The 18365-nt window shown below is 37.6% G+C and overlaps 2 protein-coding genes across 8 annotated transcripts in view; one reads left to right on the forward strand and one right to left on the reverse strand.

The window, feature by feature from the left end:
* The window catches only part of Supt3h (SPT3 homolog, SAGA and STAGA complex component), a 352056-nt gene that overhangs the window by 327085 nt on the left and 6606 nt on the right, over positions 1–18365 (reverse strand). Inside the window, exon 2 of the mRNA XM_060369679.1 lies at positions 14305–14405. Within this exon, the coding sequence (XP_060225662.1) occupies positions 14305–14405 (101 nt within the window). The remainder of the gene's footprint in view (positions 1–14304; positions 14406–18365) is intronic.
* Positions 1–18365, forward strand: part of Runx2 (RUNX family transcription factor 2) — a 319119-nt gene that overhangs the window by 13538 nt on the left and 287216 nt on the right. The gene's annotated exons all lie outside the window — the stretch shown is intronic.

Genomic DNA, 18365 nt, shown 5'->3' on the forward strand with positions numbered 1-18365 from the left:
TGAATTTCCTCAACATAAGCAGCATCTAGCTCCAAAGTTCCCCAAGAAAACTAAATAAAAAGTAAGGTGCCTGACAAAACCCATAAAGTTATTAAGTATAAACTGCGTTCTCATCCTTAAATTTTCTGGCAATACACTTGACGGCTCACAGTGGGGTTCACAGCCAGACAGCAGCAGCAGCAGCACCCCACCTAGAAAGCTTGTTCAAAGTGTAGACTCTAGCAGGGTGGCACATGCTGTGATCCCAGCTCTCAGGGAGACAGAGGCAGGCAGATCTCTGCGAGTTCAAGGCCAGCCTGGTCTACAAAGCAAGTCCGGGACAACCAAGGCTCCATAGAGCAACTGTGTCCCAACATACAAGCAAAGCATACACTCCAAGGCCCAAGGCCCTACTCTAAAGGAGGGCCTGAGCATGAGTAGGAGCAGCAGGGAGGTCTCCATTCATCCGTTCATCTGGCCTGCTCCTTAATGTTACTAAGGAAGGCAAGGATCCAGCTGCTTACTTGTCAAGCCGAGGAACGCATCCAGCAGCTTTCTACTAATCCCTTATTCTGAAGGCTCAAGAGCTGAGGATGAAAAAGCTAAGCTAATTCTACCTCCAAACACAACTTTTCCCATGTGGAGAGAAGCTCTTCTCCCCTTATCCCTGTACTTACCCACAATGGCTGAGCACTTGCACAATGGTCTCCTGAAAAACGCTGCCTTCTGATTGCTTGAGGCATCCTGCAAATTATGGATCTGCATAATGCTATCAGCCACTAGCCTGTCCTCTGTGCTATCAACAGTATCTCATCATATATTGTACATTTCCCAGATGTCTTGCAGTTTTTTTATTTTTCAGTTGTGACTGTACATGTATGTCCTTCCATTCTGCATAGATGAGCACATACAATCTTCCCCCATCCCTCCCCTCCCCTCACATTGCCTCTAAGTTCAAAGTACAATATTCCTGAAGCTGTATCTAGCAGTAGCTAGTGACCTAGACTAAGAGTTTGTGATACAACGGCTGCTGTTCAGTAAAATCATTTTGCTCTTAGCATTTTTGAGATTCTCATGAATCACCCTCTAATCCTCACCCCAAATTCTCGCCACCAGACATTTCAAGCTGATGGACAGACTTTTGCGTCTCACCCTCTTCCAATATTTTATAGTGTTTTCTTACTGGTAAAATTGTGTTTGCCTGTGATTGTCCATTCTCCCCCTCTCTTCTTCATGGCTACTGATAGAAGAAAAAAAAAAAAAAGGAGAAAAGAAGAAGAGAGAAATGTTTATGTAGATAGGACACTGTCAACCCAAAGAGGAATTCACTGGCATACTGCTATGGTCAGCAATAAAGGGAAGGCTGACCACTAACTGCTTCAGCTGCTTTACACAGAATTCCAGAAACTCCCTCATTGCTCGACTTGCACTTACCATACCTATGCTCACACCTTTAATGCAGATCTAAGCTTAATTGCTAATATAGTCTGCTGTTCATTCACACGTATATGAACCGTTTGTTGGGTTTTTTTCCCCTCATTTCATTTGTGTCCTGGGAGTACTGCCCTAGATCCAAAATTTTCAACAGAGAGCTCAAATCTGGATTCTTCCATTTGAATAATACAGTTATGTAAGCAATCAGGCATTTAGTAGCTTTATGACAATCTGACCAGTGAAGGGTATGCTTACCACACATTTAACAATCACTGAAAATTAAGACTATCAAAAAGCATATTAACATTTTGGGTACAGAAACTGTACATAAACCAGTACTTTGTACTGAATATGCAAGGTGAGTCTGTCTAAGACAAAGAATAAATGGAAGGAAAAAGGAGGCCCAATTCAGAAATAAGCAATGGCATAAGCTCAGACTGAGAGCCAACAGGGAGCCAGCAACTCAACTGAAGACAGGAAACCTTAAAATATCTTAAGCATGAGGCTGTGGCAGGACAGCTTAGTTCCACCATGCACTCCACTCTACCATCAAGCTTTATTCTTACAGGCTTAGACACCTCTAAACAAAGCTTAATTGAATCAGAACCCAACAAACCAGTAAATATGACAAAAGACTTGTGTATTAAGATGTTTCTCAGAACATAAAACAGAGAAAAGCTAGCCATCTACTTATGCTGCCTCACATAGACATTTTGAGGTATAAATGTGACACAAACTGTCAAAAATAAATCATGTATTCTCAATGTGTGTTAAATGTGAATTATAATCAAGAACTGCAAGAAAATCCAAATGTCCATTTGTAAGATTATAAAAAAACATACCTGATGTCTTTAAAAGGCAGGGTAGGCTGTGGGGTAGTCAAACTTTTTACCAAAGCATGAATTGTGAAATCAGTCTGGGACCAACAGTTTTAAAGGCTCAACTTAACGTTCATTAAAAATCAGCTGAATGTTACTCTATCTATTCCTCAAGCTCAGTGGGACATATTTTAGCATGTACCCTTATCACTAAAAAGTATAAGTAAACATTGTATATGTCCAAAATATCATATATATATAAATATATATATATGTTTATATTGATTTAATATCATTCATCTTAGGTATTATTCATAAAACTAGAGATAATCAATTATAAAAATATATTCATAGAAATCTAGAAACCTTCCTCTGAACTCTACTTTGGGAATTAGGGCTATGTATCAATGGTTTCAAACATTTTGGAGCTATGATTCTGTTCAAACACCAAATTTTAAGATGCACATATCATCTCAAACAGACATGGGGAAGCAACTCTTACTGCAGACAGAACAAAAGGGCTTCTCAAGGCCCAGGATGAAAGTCCTATAGTTCCAGGGAACACAACTTGAAACCACCAATTTTACGATCAGACTTGCAACCAGCATCTTTAAAAAGAAATGCGTTTTTACACAATAGTGCTGTTTCCCCAGCTCAAAGTCAAGAGAGCTTACTGATGCAACCAGATATCTACATTTTACATTTATTGTAGACATACAGTTAATGACACTGGTTGCTAACTACATAATAAAGTGCCCTCTTAGGTTTCCACTGAAGGAATGTTCTCAGGCCTTACCTTCAAAACATGTGACAGTTCTAAAGCCTGATACATAGAAATTCATGGACTACTCATTTGTGACAGCACACAGTGATGTGCTTTTCCTACCGTGGTTGGCAGGAATAATAAAACTTGTGTCTCATCTTAGCATCAGTGAAGGACTTCACCATATGCATGTCTGCACACTTATACCTCCATTTGGGGGTGTGTCTCTACTACTTTGGGGCTTCACTTTGATTTCCCTTCCCTACCACTGTTGTGCCCGAATCGTGATACCCCAAAAGACCACCACTAGGAGTTGAGTCCGTTGCAAACCACATGAGGATCTTTTTATTATAAGTCATTACAAGCTGCAGCTTGAGCTCACACCCCCCACCGCCAAAGCATGTGCAGGTTAGTTGAGTGATTTAAAGATTCTGGTCCTTCCCAGCATGCCCAAGGCAGGGGCGATTCCTGCCTGGCAAGCATCTATTGGTCAAAATGCTGCATTTTGAATTAATTGGCTATAGGAAGGTCCCCAAACCTTTAATGATCTGGTGTCCCTCCCTAGGGGGATGGGCCAGTTTCCTAGCAACTGTATCTCTGAGTGGGGAAAAAAATGCAGTAAGGTTGGTTCTTCCTCTCAGGGCATTACTGGATCTCTCCACCCACCTAGTTCAGGCCTTAAATATTAATAATAGCTGCTAATTTTTAATCTTTTACTCTCTCACCGTATCCTGTTGGATTATAATCCTGCTATAAACAACCCTGACAGATGCCTCAAATCTTTTTTGGAATTAAGATACAAACGATAAAATCCGTTGCTCAACCTAATACCATTAGCTGCCCAGTCCTCTAGGACAGTGGTTCTCAACCTGTGGGTTAGGACCCCTTTGGCGGTTGAATGACCCTTTCATAAGAGTCACCTATGACTATCAGAAAACAGATACTTACATTACAAATTCATAACAATAGCAAAATTACAGTTATGAAATAGCAACAAAAATAATTTTATGGTTGGAGGTCACTCCAACAAGAGGAACTGTACTAAAGGGTACCAGCATTGGGAAAGTTGAGAACCAGTGCTAAGATAAAGACCTTGGACCCCCTCTTTTAGTTCACTATTCCCATTAGTCCCTAAGACCTAACAAAGTAACCTATGAAGTGTGTGCTAAACTTGTTTACTGTCCTTCACTTCCGGCACCACTGACTTTCTCATGGACTACAGTGATGTCTCCAGCCAGTCCATTTCACACAATGCTAATTATCCATCCTCCTCAATCAGTGTCAATGCACACCATACCTGCACCTTGGCAAACACCTTTGAAAGGTTTCCTACACCTAGGTAAAAGATTAAATACCCCAGTCATCCAATTTGCCAATCACAATATCAATCACCAGTTTTATTGGTATTTTCTACAAACAAATTTCCTTCCATATATATTAAGCTATCTGTACCTCATTCCTACAAGGTGCTTGTGAATCCTACAGGAGATGCCAAAGGGCCCCAGCCACAAACTCAGCTGTCTAGCTTTCATCACTCATCCCCAGCTTGGGAAGTGAATTTGAAACTACATGGCCAAGGATCGTAGGCTCTGCCAACCAAAGCCCAAGGTTCAAACCAAGGCAGAGTGTGCAGCTCCAATTAAGGCCCAGGCTTCTGTACCAGCTCAGGTTCCAAAGGTTGCCCAAGTGCCTGTGAAAGCACGAAGACATGCATATGGTGAGGTCCTTCACTAATGCTGAGACACAGTTCTATTATTCCTGCTTGATCACATGCTGTCCTTTACTTGTGATGCTCCTTACCTGTCCTCACTCTTAAAGAAATAGATCAAATGACATTATTTTCATAAGATTCGTCCTCTGAGCTGAAGATCCCCTTAACCACCTCTATATTGCCATAGGAGAACATCAGTAATCTTCCTCTCCATGCTTATGTTCTCAGCCACTTATCATTCTGTCTCAGTGTCTACCTGTGGTAGGCTCCTACCATGTAAGTGTATTTAATTACTAGTTGGCGACTCCAGGAGAACTGAAGTTGCAGGATCCATTTGTCTCATGCTGTGCAGTGAATAAGCGTTTTAAAGTGGCTGGTGTGGGGAAAGAGTTGATACTATAGTAAGAACTTTATCTTCCTGAACAGTCCCATAGACAACTCCATACAGCAGAGCTTAAAGTATACTATGCTACGCCCTCTATAGAGATAAGAAATATACTTACTGTATGCACCTGTCTCCCATATGCAAATGCAGTATTGTACAAAATTAGATACTGCAACTAAAACCTGTAGTTTTTGTTTGTTTGATTAGTTGGTTGGTTTTTTGTGTTTTTTTTCCAAACAGATCTTGCCTTGGGTTTACTTGTAAAAGCAGCATAGGACACTGGTCATCTGTAAATAGTGTGTAGGTAGGTGTGTCACACCAGTCCGTCTGTCTTCACATTGACAGAAGTCTTTCCTGTGGAGCCTTCACAGGGATTTAGGCAAATTTGGGAACTTGAGCTGGGGCTGAAGCCTGGGCCTTAGCTGGAGCTGCGGCCTCTGCCTTGGACTTTGGTTGGCAGAGCCTATGACCCTTGGCCATGTAGCTTCAAATCCACTTCGGAAGCTTGGGATGAACGATGAAAGCCAGACAGCTGAGTTTGTGGCTGGGGCACTTTGGCATCTTGGGCTTAATAGCAGTAGGCTACACTAGGGCCTTGATGGCTCTGCACATGTGCACTCATTGACTTTGTGGTGTTTGCCTGCATCTTCATCAGGCCTTTCTTGTTGTGCTTCTTGGCAAAGCAGATGTTCCTCAGGAACTTGGGGTCAACCCCTTTAACAAATTCATATCTTTGTGACTGGGGTTTCTTGATGGCATTTCTGTGCCATTTGCAGGACTAGTTGTGTGTGGTGTGGTTCTTGGACTTAGCCATGTGGGCACGGTAACCCATGTCTGCTGCAGCACCTGGGACTGTAAGAGCAAAACCCGTGTTTTCTATGTAAGTCTCTAATGTCTCTGTACTAAGTGAACATCTATAAAATAGGAAAATGATCAAAGGATCATAAAGACACATAAAACACATACTATGTTGTATTAGCAATATAAGCACACAAGACTCCCCAATCCTTCTCTCTTCTTACATATCATCTAGTCTCACGCTTGGCATATTTCAGGACTCAACAGTATATATTGAATGTGGGTGGCTAGATAAATAACAATTGCTTAAATAAAAAGATTTAAAAACACATTTGGTAAGTGACAGGAAAACAAGACATGCTGAAGAAATAACCTGTAAGAAAGAATACTTTCAAAATAACAACTATGATTGAAAACAAAGAGTGGAAGGCACACTGTATAATTTGAAAAAAACAAACATATTTTCAATAAAAATCTCAAAAATCTGAGTTTATGAGCAAACAAGGATGCTAATATTAGAGAATTAGTCGCTGCATTAGGCAGACAATGTGATGACACTCAGCAGATTTCAGGGTTAACGCAGGCAAGTTAACCTACAGTGAATAACTGTGTTATTAAATAAATTCTAGCTCATTGATTGATTTATTTATATATATTATGAAATGTTGTCTCAATTTTCTTTTAAAGATATAGCTCTACATTTTCTCACATTACAAATGTAAAATTTTACAATTCTACATACGATCTTTGGGTAACAGATGTACACAAAAATCCCTCAATATACAACACAATGACAGAAAATGAACCCAAAAGGAATAGGCATGTGTCATTTTAGGCAAAATAGTATGTGGTAAAGAAAAAAAAAAAAAAAGCCTTCCATTTATTTTTTCCCCAGGTTTTAAAAGCTAGCATATGTTTAAAAAAAAAAAAGTGCATTTCAATAACTACAATCACTACACTGATTGGACTACATTCTGCGACTTTCGGAACACCTTGACATTAAAGTAAACCCTTTAATATTTTTTAAGTAGGTTAATAAAAATAAATGCAAATAGGCTATACGTTCCATACATGTTAAAATACTAATATCCTTGAAGAATTCACATGGCAGAAGAAATTCAAATAAGAAGAAAACAGAATCATATATGACTGGCCTACAAGTAAAAGGCTGCTAACTTTTCTGAACAAAACCATCAAAACAAGGTTAAAGAAGGACTCACCAAACTTATGAGGATTATACTAGACTCTAATTGAGGGCTTGCCTACAGTTTCAGAGACTTAGTCCATTATCTTTATGGTGGGGACCACAGCACTAGAGCAGTACTTGAGATCTACATTCTGGTCAGAAAGACAGAGACAGACAGGCATGGCACTGGATTTTTGAAACCTAAATGCCCACCCTCAGTGATGCACCTACTTCAACAAGGCCACACCTCCTAATCCCTGGTAACAAAGCATTCATATATAAGAGCCTTGGAGGGGAGGGGAACATTCTTATTCAAACCACCACATCAGCATACACAAATTTTGGGAAAAAATACGTTTGATAGTAAATTTTTTTAAGTTATGGGCTCTTCTGTTTATTTGGTTTCATTAATTTAACATGTCAATATTTACTTAGACATTAAAATTCTAATATTTCAAATCTCTAAAATAGTCTAAAATTAGACAAAGGGTTATGTGTCAGTAATGCAGATAAGAAAACAAAAAGTGATTGCTTCATATTCTAGTTCATTCAATGCATGATCAGCTAAATGCTGCTACTATTCTCTCTTATTGAAAATTAATTTCTTCTGATTTGCCTTTTAAGCAAAGATCTTTGCTTTAAACTAATTTTAAGTAAAACTAGAAGGTGACTCAAATATACTACATTTTCAAAGGTTTCATATGTCATAGGAAAAACAAGTCTTGAGCCAAAACTGCAATCAAAAGTAATGCTACCACCATAATGCAAAAGTATATATAATTAAGTCAAAGACTTTAATGTGCAGTAGTGTAAACTTCCAAGAACACAGTTTGCCACAAAAGCAGTAGTATTTCTGAAAAATGAGATTCTCAAACAAAATTGGAATGTAAGGTAGGTCATCAGACCAGAGATCCTTTATGTTGTATTCATGCCAGATCTGCAGAGTTCAGAGTGTCTATCCTACTACAGACAATCAATTTTTTTAATGAATTTTGAAAATATTTTTGAAAGAATAAACAAAAAGCAATAGTAATTAATATACAAAAATACTCAAGGGGCTGGAGTGATGGCTCAGTGGTTAAGAGCACTGTCTGCTCTTCCAAAGGACCTGGGTTCAATTGCTAGCACCCACATGGCAGCTGTCTACAATGCCAATTCCAAGGGATCTGACACCTTCACAGTAATGCACAGAAAATAAAAATTAAATTATATTAAAAAAAATACTCTAGAACAAATATGGTCTAACAACCATTTGTTACAATATAAAGATAGTACCCAGAATAGTAAATGACCTGTATTAGGTGATTCCAATGCATACCACTGAATTCCACTTTCATCGAAGAAAAGCTAGCTCAAAGAAGAAAGGGAACTGACTTACAGAAAATAAAAGCTGTTTACCAAGAGTCACTACATTAGACTAAATGTTAAGACTTTAAATGGGACAGGAGCAACAGGGGACAAGAAGCTAACTTCAAAGCAAAGAATTACTAATAAAAATAATGGCTGGCTGCTGAAAAGTGATCATAAGTATATCACTGTGTCTTTTAAAGAAAGCTTATGGAACATGAAAGAAACAAAGCTTAATGGGTAACGGTATTTTTATCAGCTACGTGTCAGGTTCTAATTGTCTAAAATCTGAGACATCCAGTAATGTCTAAATGAATAAAATTTCATAGCAGTTTATAATAGCTCATCACAGGCCTTAGAGCACATAAAAAGATTATGCCTTGGATTAATGAAAATTCTTCAGAGGATGTATACTATTCATCATTTTAAAATGAGTCCAATATTGTAGTGCCATATTTAAATACAAAAGTAGAATGAAAAACAAAATAAATGCTGACAGCTTAAAAAATAAGGAAAAACAAGAATATATAACAGAAAAATTAATAGCAATTTTAATTTATCAAAATTTTAATTTAAATTAATAGCAGTAATTTATAGCAGAGAAACAATAGAAAGGAACAAGAGACTTGATATTCAGAAGATCAGGTATTATGTCCTGAACCCGTAACTAACCAACTAGCCACCCTGGCATAAATCAGCCCTCTTCTATTTCTTGATGAATTAATAAAGGACTGGCCTAACCAAATTCTAAGATACTCAGATTTCCATTCAGTCAATATAATTGACACTATTAAAATCAGTTTTTTTTTCTGAATACCAGATCAGTGATCTGCAATTTGAAAAAAAAAAAGTGCTAAAATTCAGTTCTATTCCTATAATCCAACAAAGTCTAATTTATAAGGCACAGTCATTTACATAGTTTTACTGAACAGCTATTGTCTACGTAAATGATTTGCATGCATTATCTGACTTATCCACCTTAGAGATGACTATTGTTCCTGCATCTTACAACATTTCAGAAATACTTAAAAACGGTTGGATTTGCCTATTTGCCAGACTTTACTACCCTTTTCCTCCCACCATCCACATGTCTTTTGTAAATATAGGTCAGTCAAGGAAGTGACGAAGAGGGATCAAGCAAATCAGAAGTCTAAACACAGAAAGCCACACTTAAAATTGTGTTCTTGCATATAAGACAAAAAGCAAAATCAATGTAGTAGAGCACACCAGGAAAAGCTTTTCAAGCCCTGGAATCAGACAGTAGATGCAGAAACACACAGCAGTGCAAAAAACTAAAATAAGGCCTTTTATAAGAATAGTACAATGGGTCAGAGGTATGACAGTGAGCCACTGCTGACGACTGGAGTAATAACAAATTAGCAACCACCAAGGAGTGAAAAAAAATTAAAACTATGCAAACAGATAAATTTAAAAATGAAAACAAGCACAATTTATCACAGGAACAGACCACACGTGACCCCTCTGCAGTGCCCTAGAGCATCACCAGAGAAAGCCACTGAACTGTAGCGAACTCCACCTGGCATTCTCTCTGTGCGCACTCAGTAGTCCTGCGTATAGAAACATGTCGACTGCCATGGTCCGAGGAAGACCCACTCTATCACTTCTCTTATGTTTACAAGTGACTACATTAAATATACTCGGTATCTAAGTTCTGTTGAATAGACACTGATGTCTATTAGTCAGAATGCAGTATTATAGATCCATTTTTAATGGCCACTTAAAACTGACCATTTCTGCCATTCAAAAACAAGAAAAATCACTACCATAATTTAAAGTTAAGGTGATAAATTGGCTAAATTTTTGCATACTGCAGTCACAGCACAATTCAACACTCAAGCAAGAAAAACAAATTTTAAAGAAAACTGAGAAGTTTTTTTTGGTCTCTAATCATACACTAGTTAGGCAACCCACTCATTAGTCTGGTTGTTTTTACTGTTTCTATCGTGGGTTGTTTCAAATAAACTTTCTAAATGTAAAATTACTTCATTAATCAACTTTAAAAGTAAGATGATTGCAAAGACCCATGTCTGAAATCTGAGAATACAGCAAAAAGTAAAAAAAGAAGGGAAAAATGAAAGTGCTTGAAAGTTGCACTCAGAATTTGTTTTGGAGCTTGTTGAAATGATTCCTAAAAATTTGTCTGGAAGCATAGAAATAAGAAGGGGCCAAAAATACTTTAAAAAGAAAACTTATGTGGATGGTCCTGAACTGTAACACCAAATATTAAAACATATTAAGAAGTTATACTAACTACAATAATGCAGCCGGCAAAGAAAGAGAGGGCTCAGCTAGACAAAGCAGAGCAGCAAAGGGAATCACTTGTTGTCCGATGAAGGGAGAATTTCAGCTGGGAGGGAAGGAAGGCTTATGGAATTTGTGGTGGCATCAAATAGATTTGAAGCAAAATTGCTTTCACTCAGAACCCGCCCTGACAACATAAAACAACAACAAAATGGATTAGATATTAAACTGTGGAAATCAAAGCCTGAACTACAGAAAAGTGCATTGGAATTCTATATAAAGACTGAGAGGACTTCATGTCAAAAGTCGAAGCAACAAGATTGTAAAGCTAAGTAAGCTACGTTAAAAAAAAAAAGAAGAAAAAATTCACACACTTTTAAAATCACTAACTAATCCTTAGAAAGAAATCAAATATTATGTGGAAGAGAATGACAAATGGGATCCACAAAAGGGAAGCTTTCTTGAAACAGTAAGTCTCTAATAAACTACAGGAAAACAAGCTGGTAAAAACTGTGCTAATAAGAACATACAAACACACACACATGCCACACACAAACACATAAACACACACAAACCTAAGTGACCACAATATGTTGAAAGTCAGTGTCCTAGTTGTTAGACAACACAACACCATGTCTTCACTGCTGTCAAATGAGAGCTAGATTGGGGAGCAGGAGGGGAAGGAAATACTCTCAGAATGAGAGAGAAATGTGTATCAGTTCAGGGGAAAATGTAAAAGTTACTTCCAAAGAGGACTGGACTCAAAACTTGTTCTTGACTTTAAAGTAATAGGCACCAGTATTTCATTTCATACTTTTAATAGTACTGGAAAACCTAGAAATAACACCAGGGGCTTACTAGAATTTAAGAACACACAAATTGTCCATAATATACTGGAGTGGGGGTGGGGCAGCAGACATTACAAAAGTAATGTAAAAGTACAAAAGTACTAAGAACCACCAAAAAAAAAAAAAAAATAGAAACACTGCAGAGATGCTCAGCAGTTATTTCAGAGGACCCAGGCTAGATTCCCGGTGCCTGCCTGGTGGCTCACAAGCAGCTGTAACTCCAGTCACAGGTCACCAAGCCAAGCAGTGCGCAGCAGAGAGATGCACAAAGACAAAACACCCATACACACAACATGAAGCAAAGAGGAATCAGCCCACACACATACACACCCTGGTGCACAACTTGCCCTTGGCCAGCGACTACAGCAGGTTCTTTTCTGTGTCTGTATGACCGTTCTGCCTTCTCTAGCTCAGGTAACTCAGTAGCCACTCTCAGGTTCTTTGAGGGATGGAAAGACTCACTTCAGTTTGTTAAGGCAGCCATTCTGTATGTATTAACAGAACTGAACAGCTTTAACTGTGATTGACAACTGGATGTTTCTCAGTGATACCAATCCTTGAGAGACAGTAAGCAGTACTCCACAGTTAGAGAGCCTGGAATCAAAGGCAAACAACTTACTACTAGTTAACAGACAAAAAAAAAAAGGGACAGCAGCAGAAGAGTGGAAAACAGCAACACAAACAGACTTAGAACTGCCAAAACAGCAGCAGGAAGGATTTAAAGTGAAATCCTACCAGCATGCAGGAGATTGCACCTTCCTCATTTGAAAACCCATACACCAAGGACTGCATGTATACTGGTTCCACTTACATACAATCTAAAGTCTGAGAATTTTAAAGTAATAGGGAATTATTGACAAACCTAAAAAAAAGCCTGTCCTTTTAGCTCAAGCTCCCTTTCGGAGACAAAATTCCTAAGGGGAAAAACTTCAGCCTGTCAGTGCTGAAAGTACTATTAGGAGTGGCCTCTCCCTGAGGTCTAAAATGAAGGAAAAGTGCACACGTATTCCAGAGTCACAGCCAACAATAACCTTTACATTCTGAATCCAGCTTAGGTAGATCATTTGGGAAGACGTGTGCAAAAGTATTTAATACAAAGTGCTGAATTTAGTTTTTCTCTTCTTTTTCTCAACTTTCTTAAATGGTCTTCGGTCGATAGATGTAATTATTAGGCACAAGCACTCTCAAGTTTCTATTTTCCATTTATAGAGGGCTGGGTTTTATAGCTCAGAGGTCAACTTCTGCAAAAACCTAGACAGTTAGTATTTTTAGCTTCATAGGCCACAGGGTGTTTGCCACAAATACCTAGCTCGGCCATGGAGCATGGAGACAGCAGCGAGCAATAGGTAAATGAGTGTGCATCACTGAGGTCCAAATGAAACAGGTCACATGGCTACAGTGTGCTGACTCATGCTATACATCGTCTGGTGTTTTACTGACTAAATTATATATTGTTTTCATAAACTTTATAAGGTTAGCTTTAAAATATTTGTGTTTTTTTAAGAAAAGATCAAACAAAACTGTGAAAGGATAATTATTGTTAAATTTAGATAAAGGATACATGAGGTTTGTTATGCTATAATTTTAAGAATTGGAAAATGTCCAAATTAACAGTTAAAAAACACGAAGTAAACTTAGTATCTCAAAAAAAGATATTCACTTTATCATAAAGTGCATACCTAAAATTTTAAGTATACTTAATATAAAAGACTGAAAAAAAACCATTAAACTATAATTAAAAAACTTAAACAAATATATAAACTCTTAAAGTTTTCCACAATTTAAAATATAGGCAGGTTCACAAAATTTAGCTTCTAAATTAGTGCTTACCCCATCTTAGCAATAACAAAGTGTTATCAATTTTTAGTTTCAGAACATAATTTTTATTAGAAATAAATTATATTTCACATAAAAGTTTAGTAATTTCCAAAGAAGGCCTAAATTTTTGTTTCACAGTTTTAAATTCTAAGAACTCAATATTTATAGATGACCCATACAACCAAAGTTCTCAAAGATCCTCAACAATTAAGAAAACAAAAATGGGAGGGTCTGGGAGGGGAACAGGGATGGGGCTACAATAAGAATGTAAGGTGAATTTTAAAATTTTTTAATTTTTTGTAAAAGAATATAAAGAGATGCTGACAAAAGAAAAGTCTGAGATACTACGGCGTTAATGCTTTCAATGTTTATAGTTTCTTTGAAGTCTACTGAGAAACTATCAAATGTGACCAAATGCAACAAAATTTTTTGCTTTGAACTACTATTACCACACAGTAGAGTCAAGCCATTAGAAAGGCTATCAATACACACATGGAAAGGTATTTAAACTTTCACCAGAAACAGTCTTTTAAACTTCCTGATAAATGACTGGAAAGGAACTAATGTTGTTTTGTCGCCTCTTCCTATAGACACCCGTCTCCTAAAGCAATGGGAAAGAACTCAGTCCTTATATGGTTCTCTAACTAACCTGCAACCCACGCAAGTAGCAGGTAGCCTCACTCACTGCAGGCTGGCAGAGCCTTCAGGAAGGATTCTTAAACAAATGTGCAATTCCTCAAAGAGTCAATACCTGTGGGTTTGTTGGTTTTCAATGTGTTATGTGTCTCACAACAATCTGAAACGCAATGGTTCAAGTATTACCAAAACTAAAAACTACTTGAAGGAGGCTCACAGAATTAGGAGAACAGAAAAACTGCAAACTTCTGAAAACAGCCTGACAGTCAATTTCCTTCTTCAACATTAGTCAAACCACACTGTGTGAAGACACACTCACATCATGCTCTGCAACTCCGCAGCGAAGCTTATAGCTTTCCCCGTGTTTCTTCCGCTGCTTGAAGTAGCAGTAGACATCGGGCTAGCTGCAGTATTATTCATCTAGAGGAAAAGAGAACAAAAAAAATAAATCTTAAGACACATATTTACCTATAAAAAGTATACAAAATTACTTCAAAAAGTACAGAAACTTGCAAATTTCTGATTAATTTCAGTTTTGTATTAATCCAACTTTTTTCTACTTAATGTCTTTATTCAAATAAAAAGTACAGTAAGGAAAAACTGTTTAGTCAGCTCAGGTATCAAACAACTGCCGATGTGACTAGCACACTTTCAGTACCTACTCTACAGTAATTAAGAACAGGAATACTCATTAAACTACTTTGGCATAGCTCGGTAGTTCTCCAGAGCATAGCACACCACCCAAAATCTACTTAGCAATTCTCCAGTAGCTCCTTAATACACATTCCCCCAGTCTCACACAGACCAATACAAACTAAAGTCACTCTGGGAGCTGGAGAGTTGACTGTGGGTCAGTGGCGGCTTTGCAAGCACAAGAACCCCAGTTCAAATCCCAGCACACACACATGGCTCAGCAGCAACTCCTGTGACCCGCAGCACCGGAGGAGAGAGAGGCAAGTGGATCCTGATGCTCTCTGCAAGCCAGTTTAGCTGAACCATAGTGCTCTATGATTTGAGGAATGTTGAGGACTGATCTATTCTGAATTAATATAAAATGATAACAGAGCTGTTGCTCTACAAGGCATGACAACATAGCTAAGCATGACTGAACACTAACACTGGACGTACCTAGGACAGAATGCAGCATCTGCTTTGGACAGTTTTCAAATAGAAATATTGTTTTGAGTAAACTAAATAATGTGGAGAAGTGACTGACAAGGACAATCTAATATCACCCTCTGGTCTACCCTTTCAAGGACCTCCCAACTCCCTACCCCAAGTATTCTCTAGGTTCCAACACAAGGAGAAATGTTAACCTCAAGGATTCCATATAAACCCCAGCCTCCCAAAATCAGGATTTCAGATTTAATATGCATGCGGTTCTGTGGGACTATACTACGGCCAAAACTTTTAAGTGAGACACTGCTGAAAAAAGATCTGTCCCTTTCTTCAGTTTCAGGTCCAGTCACCCTGTTTTTAGCTCTCTAAAGAGGACATATTTCATAGAGCAGATTTATATGAAGGGCCAGGCCCTAGGTTTGATGCCCAGGTTTCTTTCAGTTACTTCCCCACTAGCAATGCTTCCTATCAAGGGTATTTATTGGTAAGAGGTAAAGGGTCCCGATCCAAATTTATTGTAACCACGATCATCCTTTCACAGACAAGTTGCTTAATTTCTAAATCAAACAGGTGAATCACATTTTTCTTGACATGATGAGCTGATAGCTCATTAGACTCTCCAAAATAATTCTTTCCTGTACCGACATTTTGTTTGATGGTTTAGATAATTACTTCTTTATACATTAACTTCTTTACACATCAAAGTCCTATCATCCCAATGCTTTATTTCCTTTCTTCTAGACATAAAAAAGTCTGTTAAAAGCAGAAGCACTCAAGTCAATTTTCACTAATAAACACAGTTAACATGGAACTGAAAACCTACTGTAATCTTCTCAATGGGTTAATGTCCTGCAGTTGTTTCAGCTTTCCTCAAGATGCAGCTGCTTGCCATATTTTATAAAATGAATTCAGATGTGCAGATTGAAACCTAGATCATTTCAACATGCCAGTTTAAATGTGGACCCCAGGAAAAAGTTCATTTCTGATTACTACTGTATTAACCTGATCACTAAATCAATAGTCAATGCTGTGTCACATCTGGAAATTTCCATTCCAGAAAATAAAATTTTGTGTTTATTTCATCTAAACATATAGGTGTAAGCATGCAAATTCCTTTCATTAGAAAGTATTGCTACCAAACACACAAAGTTCTAATTGTAGTAAAGGGTAAAGAGACATCACAAAAGTAAGTCACATAAAATGTAGTGGAGTTACTGGGTGTCCATTAATGAACATATTTTGTTGCAAACATGACCAAGAAGACATCCCATGAAAAACATCTTTCATCAGACACCTCAAAGAACTAGGACTCTTATTATGAGTTTTCTAGAAGTAATATCAAAATCTAGGCTATAAGTCTAATAGCCAAACTGCAATTAAGAGACATAATGTAAATGACCATTCTCCTACTATATCACTGGCAAGAAACAGTCAGTTAGACCCATGTACTTACTCTACCATCTACAGAGTCTCAGTCCTAACATTTCATAACTTAGCATCTCATAATTGAAATAAGTTTTTATAATTAGAACATTTTTGTAAAACCCCAAAAGCAAGAAAAATCATAGGTGAGTCAACATTAGTACATACCCTGTTTTTGTTTTGTTTTTAAAAAAAATCAAGTTACATCATAAGCTAAATTTCTATATGAAAAATACCAAATGATCAATCACTACAAATGCAAAAATGCAAAAGGCATAAAGTATCTATACAATGTCTATAGAATGCAGAATAAAACAAGTTTTCTAGACATGGGCAAAATACAGCCAGCGTCCTTGCTGTAATATCGCACAGGAGGCCTCTAGTCCAATTCCTGATAGAGTCCTCTTTTCCATTTGAAATCTCATGAGCCAGGACATCGGTTTCTTTCATTTCAGCATTCTGGCCTTCCATACCACCATTCTTTCAGCTCTGCTAATAGCAGCCATGTCCAACCTTCAGCCTCCAAGCTATACATATCCCAGCATAGCTATGAATATAGTTAGGCAAGATTTTTAGATGATAGCTTCACATTAATATCAAAAGGTTGGGTATCTGTGGTTTATAGCACTCAAGGGTTTTCCCTAGCCCACAGGTCCAAACTCTTCCAAATTCTTTCTACAGAACAGTTCCAAGGGCCTACAAGACACATGGTCAGGTAGTCACAATGAACAATTTCTAGCAATTTTCTCTTTCTCAAGGCTATAACAAAATGTCTGACAAATGCAACTTAAAGGTCTTATTTTGGCTCACAGAAGGGATACAGTCAGTCACAATGGTGAGGTCATAATAGTAGCTAGTCACACTGATCCACCACCAGAAAGCAGATACAGATGAATACTGGTGTTCATGTTTCCTTCCTTCTTTGTGTTAAGTTTGGGACACTATCCTATAGGATGGTGCTACTCGAATTCAGGTGGGTCCTCCCTCCTCAGTTAAAGGTCTTTGGAAACACCCTCTAAATCCGGTCCTATTGACAATGAAGAACCACCATCATGATCGGTTAATACAACTTTAATGAATATAAATTATTTTGTTCTCATTCTAAGCTTTTGTCCCATACTAAATCCCTCCTCCAATAACTGGCAGATGACAGCGTCTCTTAAATGACATGGAAATAGAAACTCATCATTGATTTATTCCCCTTCACTCTCCCCTATAAAAAGTAGCATGCCGTCAATCTTCTCTTCTTACCATAAAGGCAATGACAATGTCTTTTTTAAAGCCCAAACTATACACACTTTCCATTATAAAAGGCAAACAAACATTCTTCTGTGTCCTCAGAACTTAACAGTTCAAAAAATTAAAAAAAAAAAAAGTTATAGGGAAAGGGTAACACTCAAAAACAACTGGAAGTGGTGCCATAAAAACAAATTAAACAAATGGATTTCAACTACAAGGTGACAATTAATATAAGATCTGAGAAAATGCAAGAGGCAGTGCTCAAGAATCTGTACAGCAGAGCAGGACCCTGAGACCACTGTGTGTATGGTGGTGTGAGCAGAGGATAAAAGCAATAGAAAGTAAGATCTGAGAGTCTAGAGGAGTAAGGATATTAAAAAGTCTAGAGGGTCACTGGAGGTTAAATTTTACTGCATGATTACATAAAGATACTGGAGAATTTTTGAACATGTTTTTGTTTTTGTTTGTTTTTGTTTTATTTTGTTTTTTTTAAGATAGACCCAGAAAAGCAGAAGCTACTGAAACTGTATGTCAATAGTTTTGATTAGACAAGAGATGTCAGTGGTTTTGATTATTGTAGCAAGTGGAGATAAGAACATA

This window comes from Meriones unguiculatus, chromosome 16 (assembly GCF_030254825.1).
Source record: "Meriones unguiculatus strain TT.TT164.6M chromosome 16, Bangor_MerUng_6.1, whole genome shotgun sequence".
In the NCBI taxonomy this organism is placed as follows: Eukaryota; Metazoa; Chordata; class Mammalia; order Rodentia; family Muridae; genus Meriones; species Meriones unguiculatus.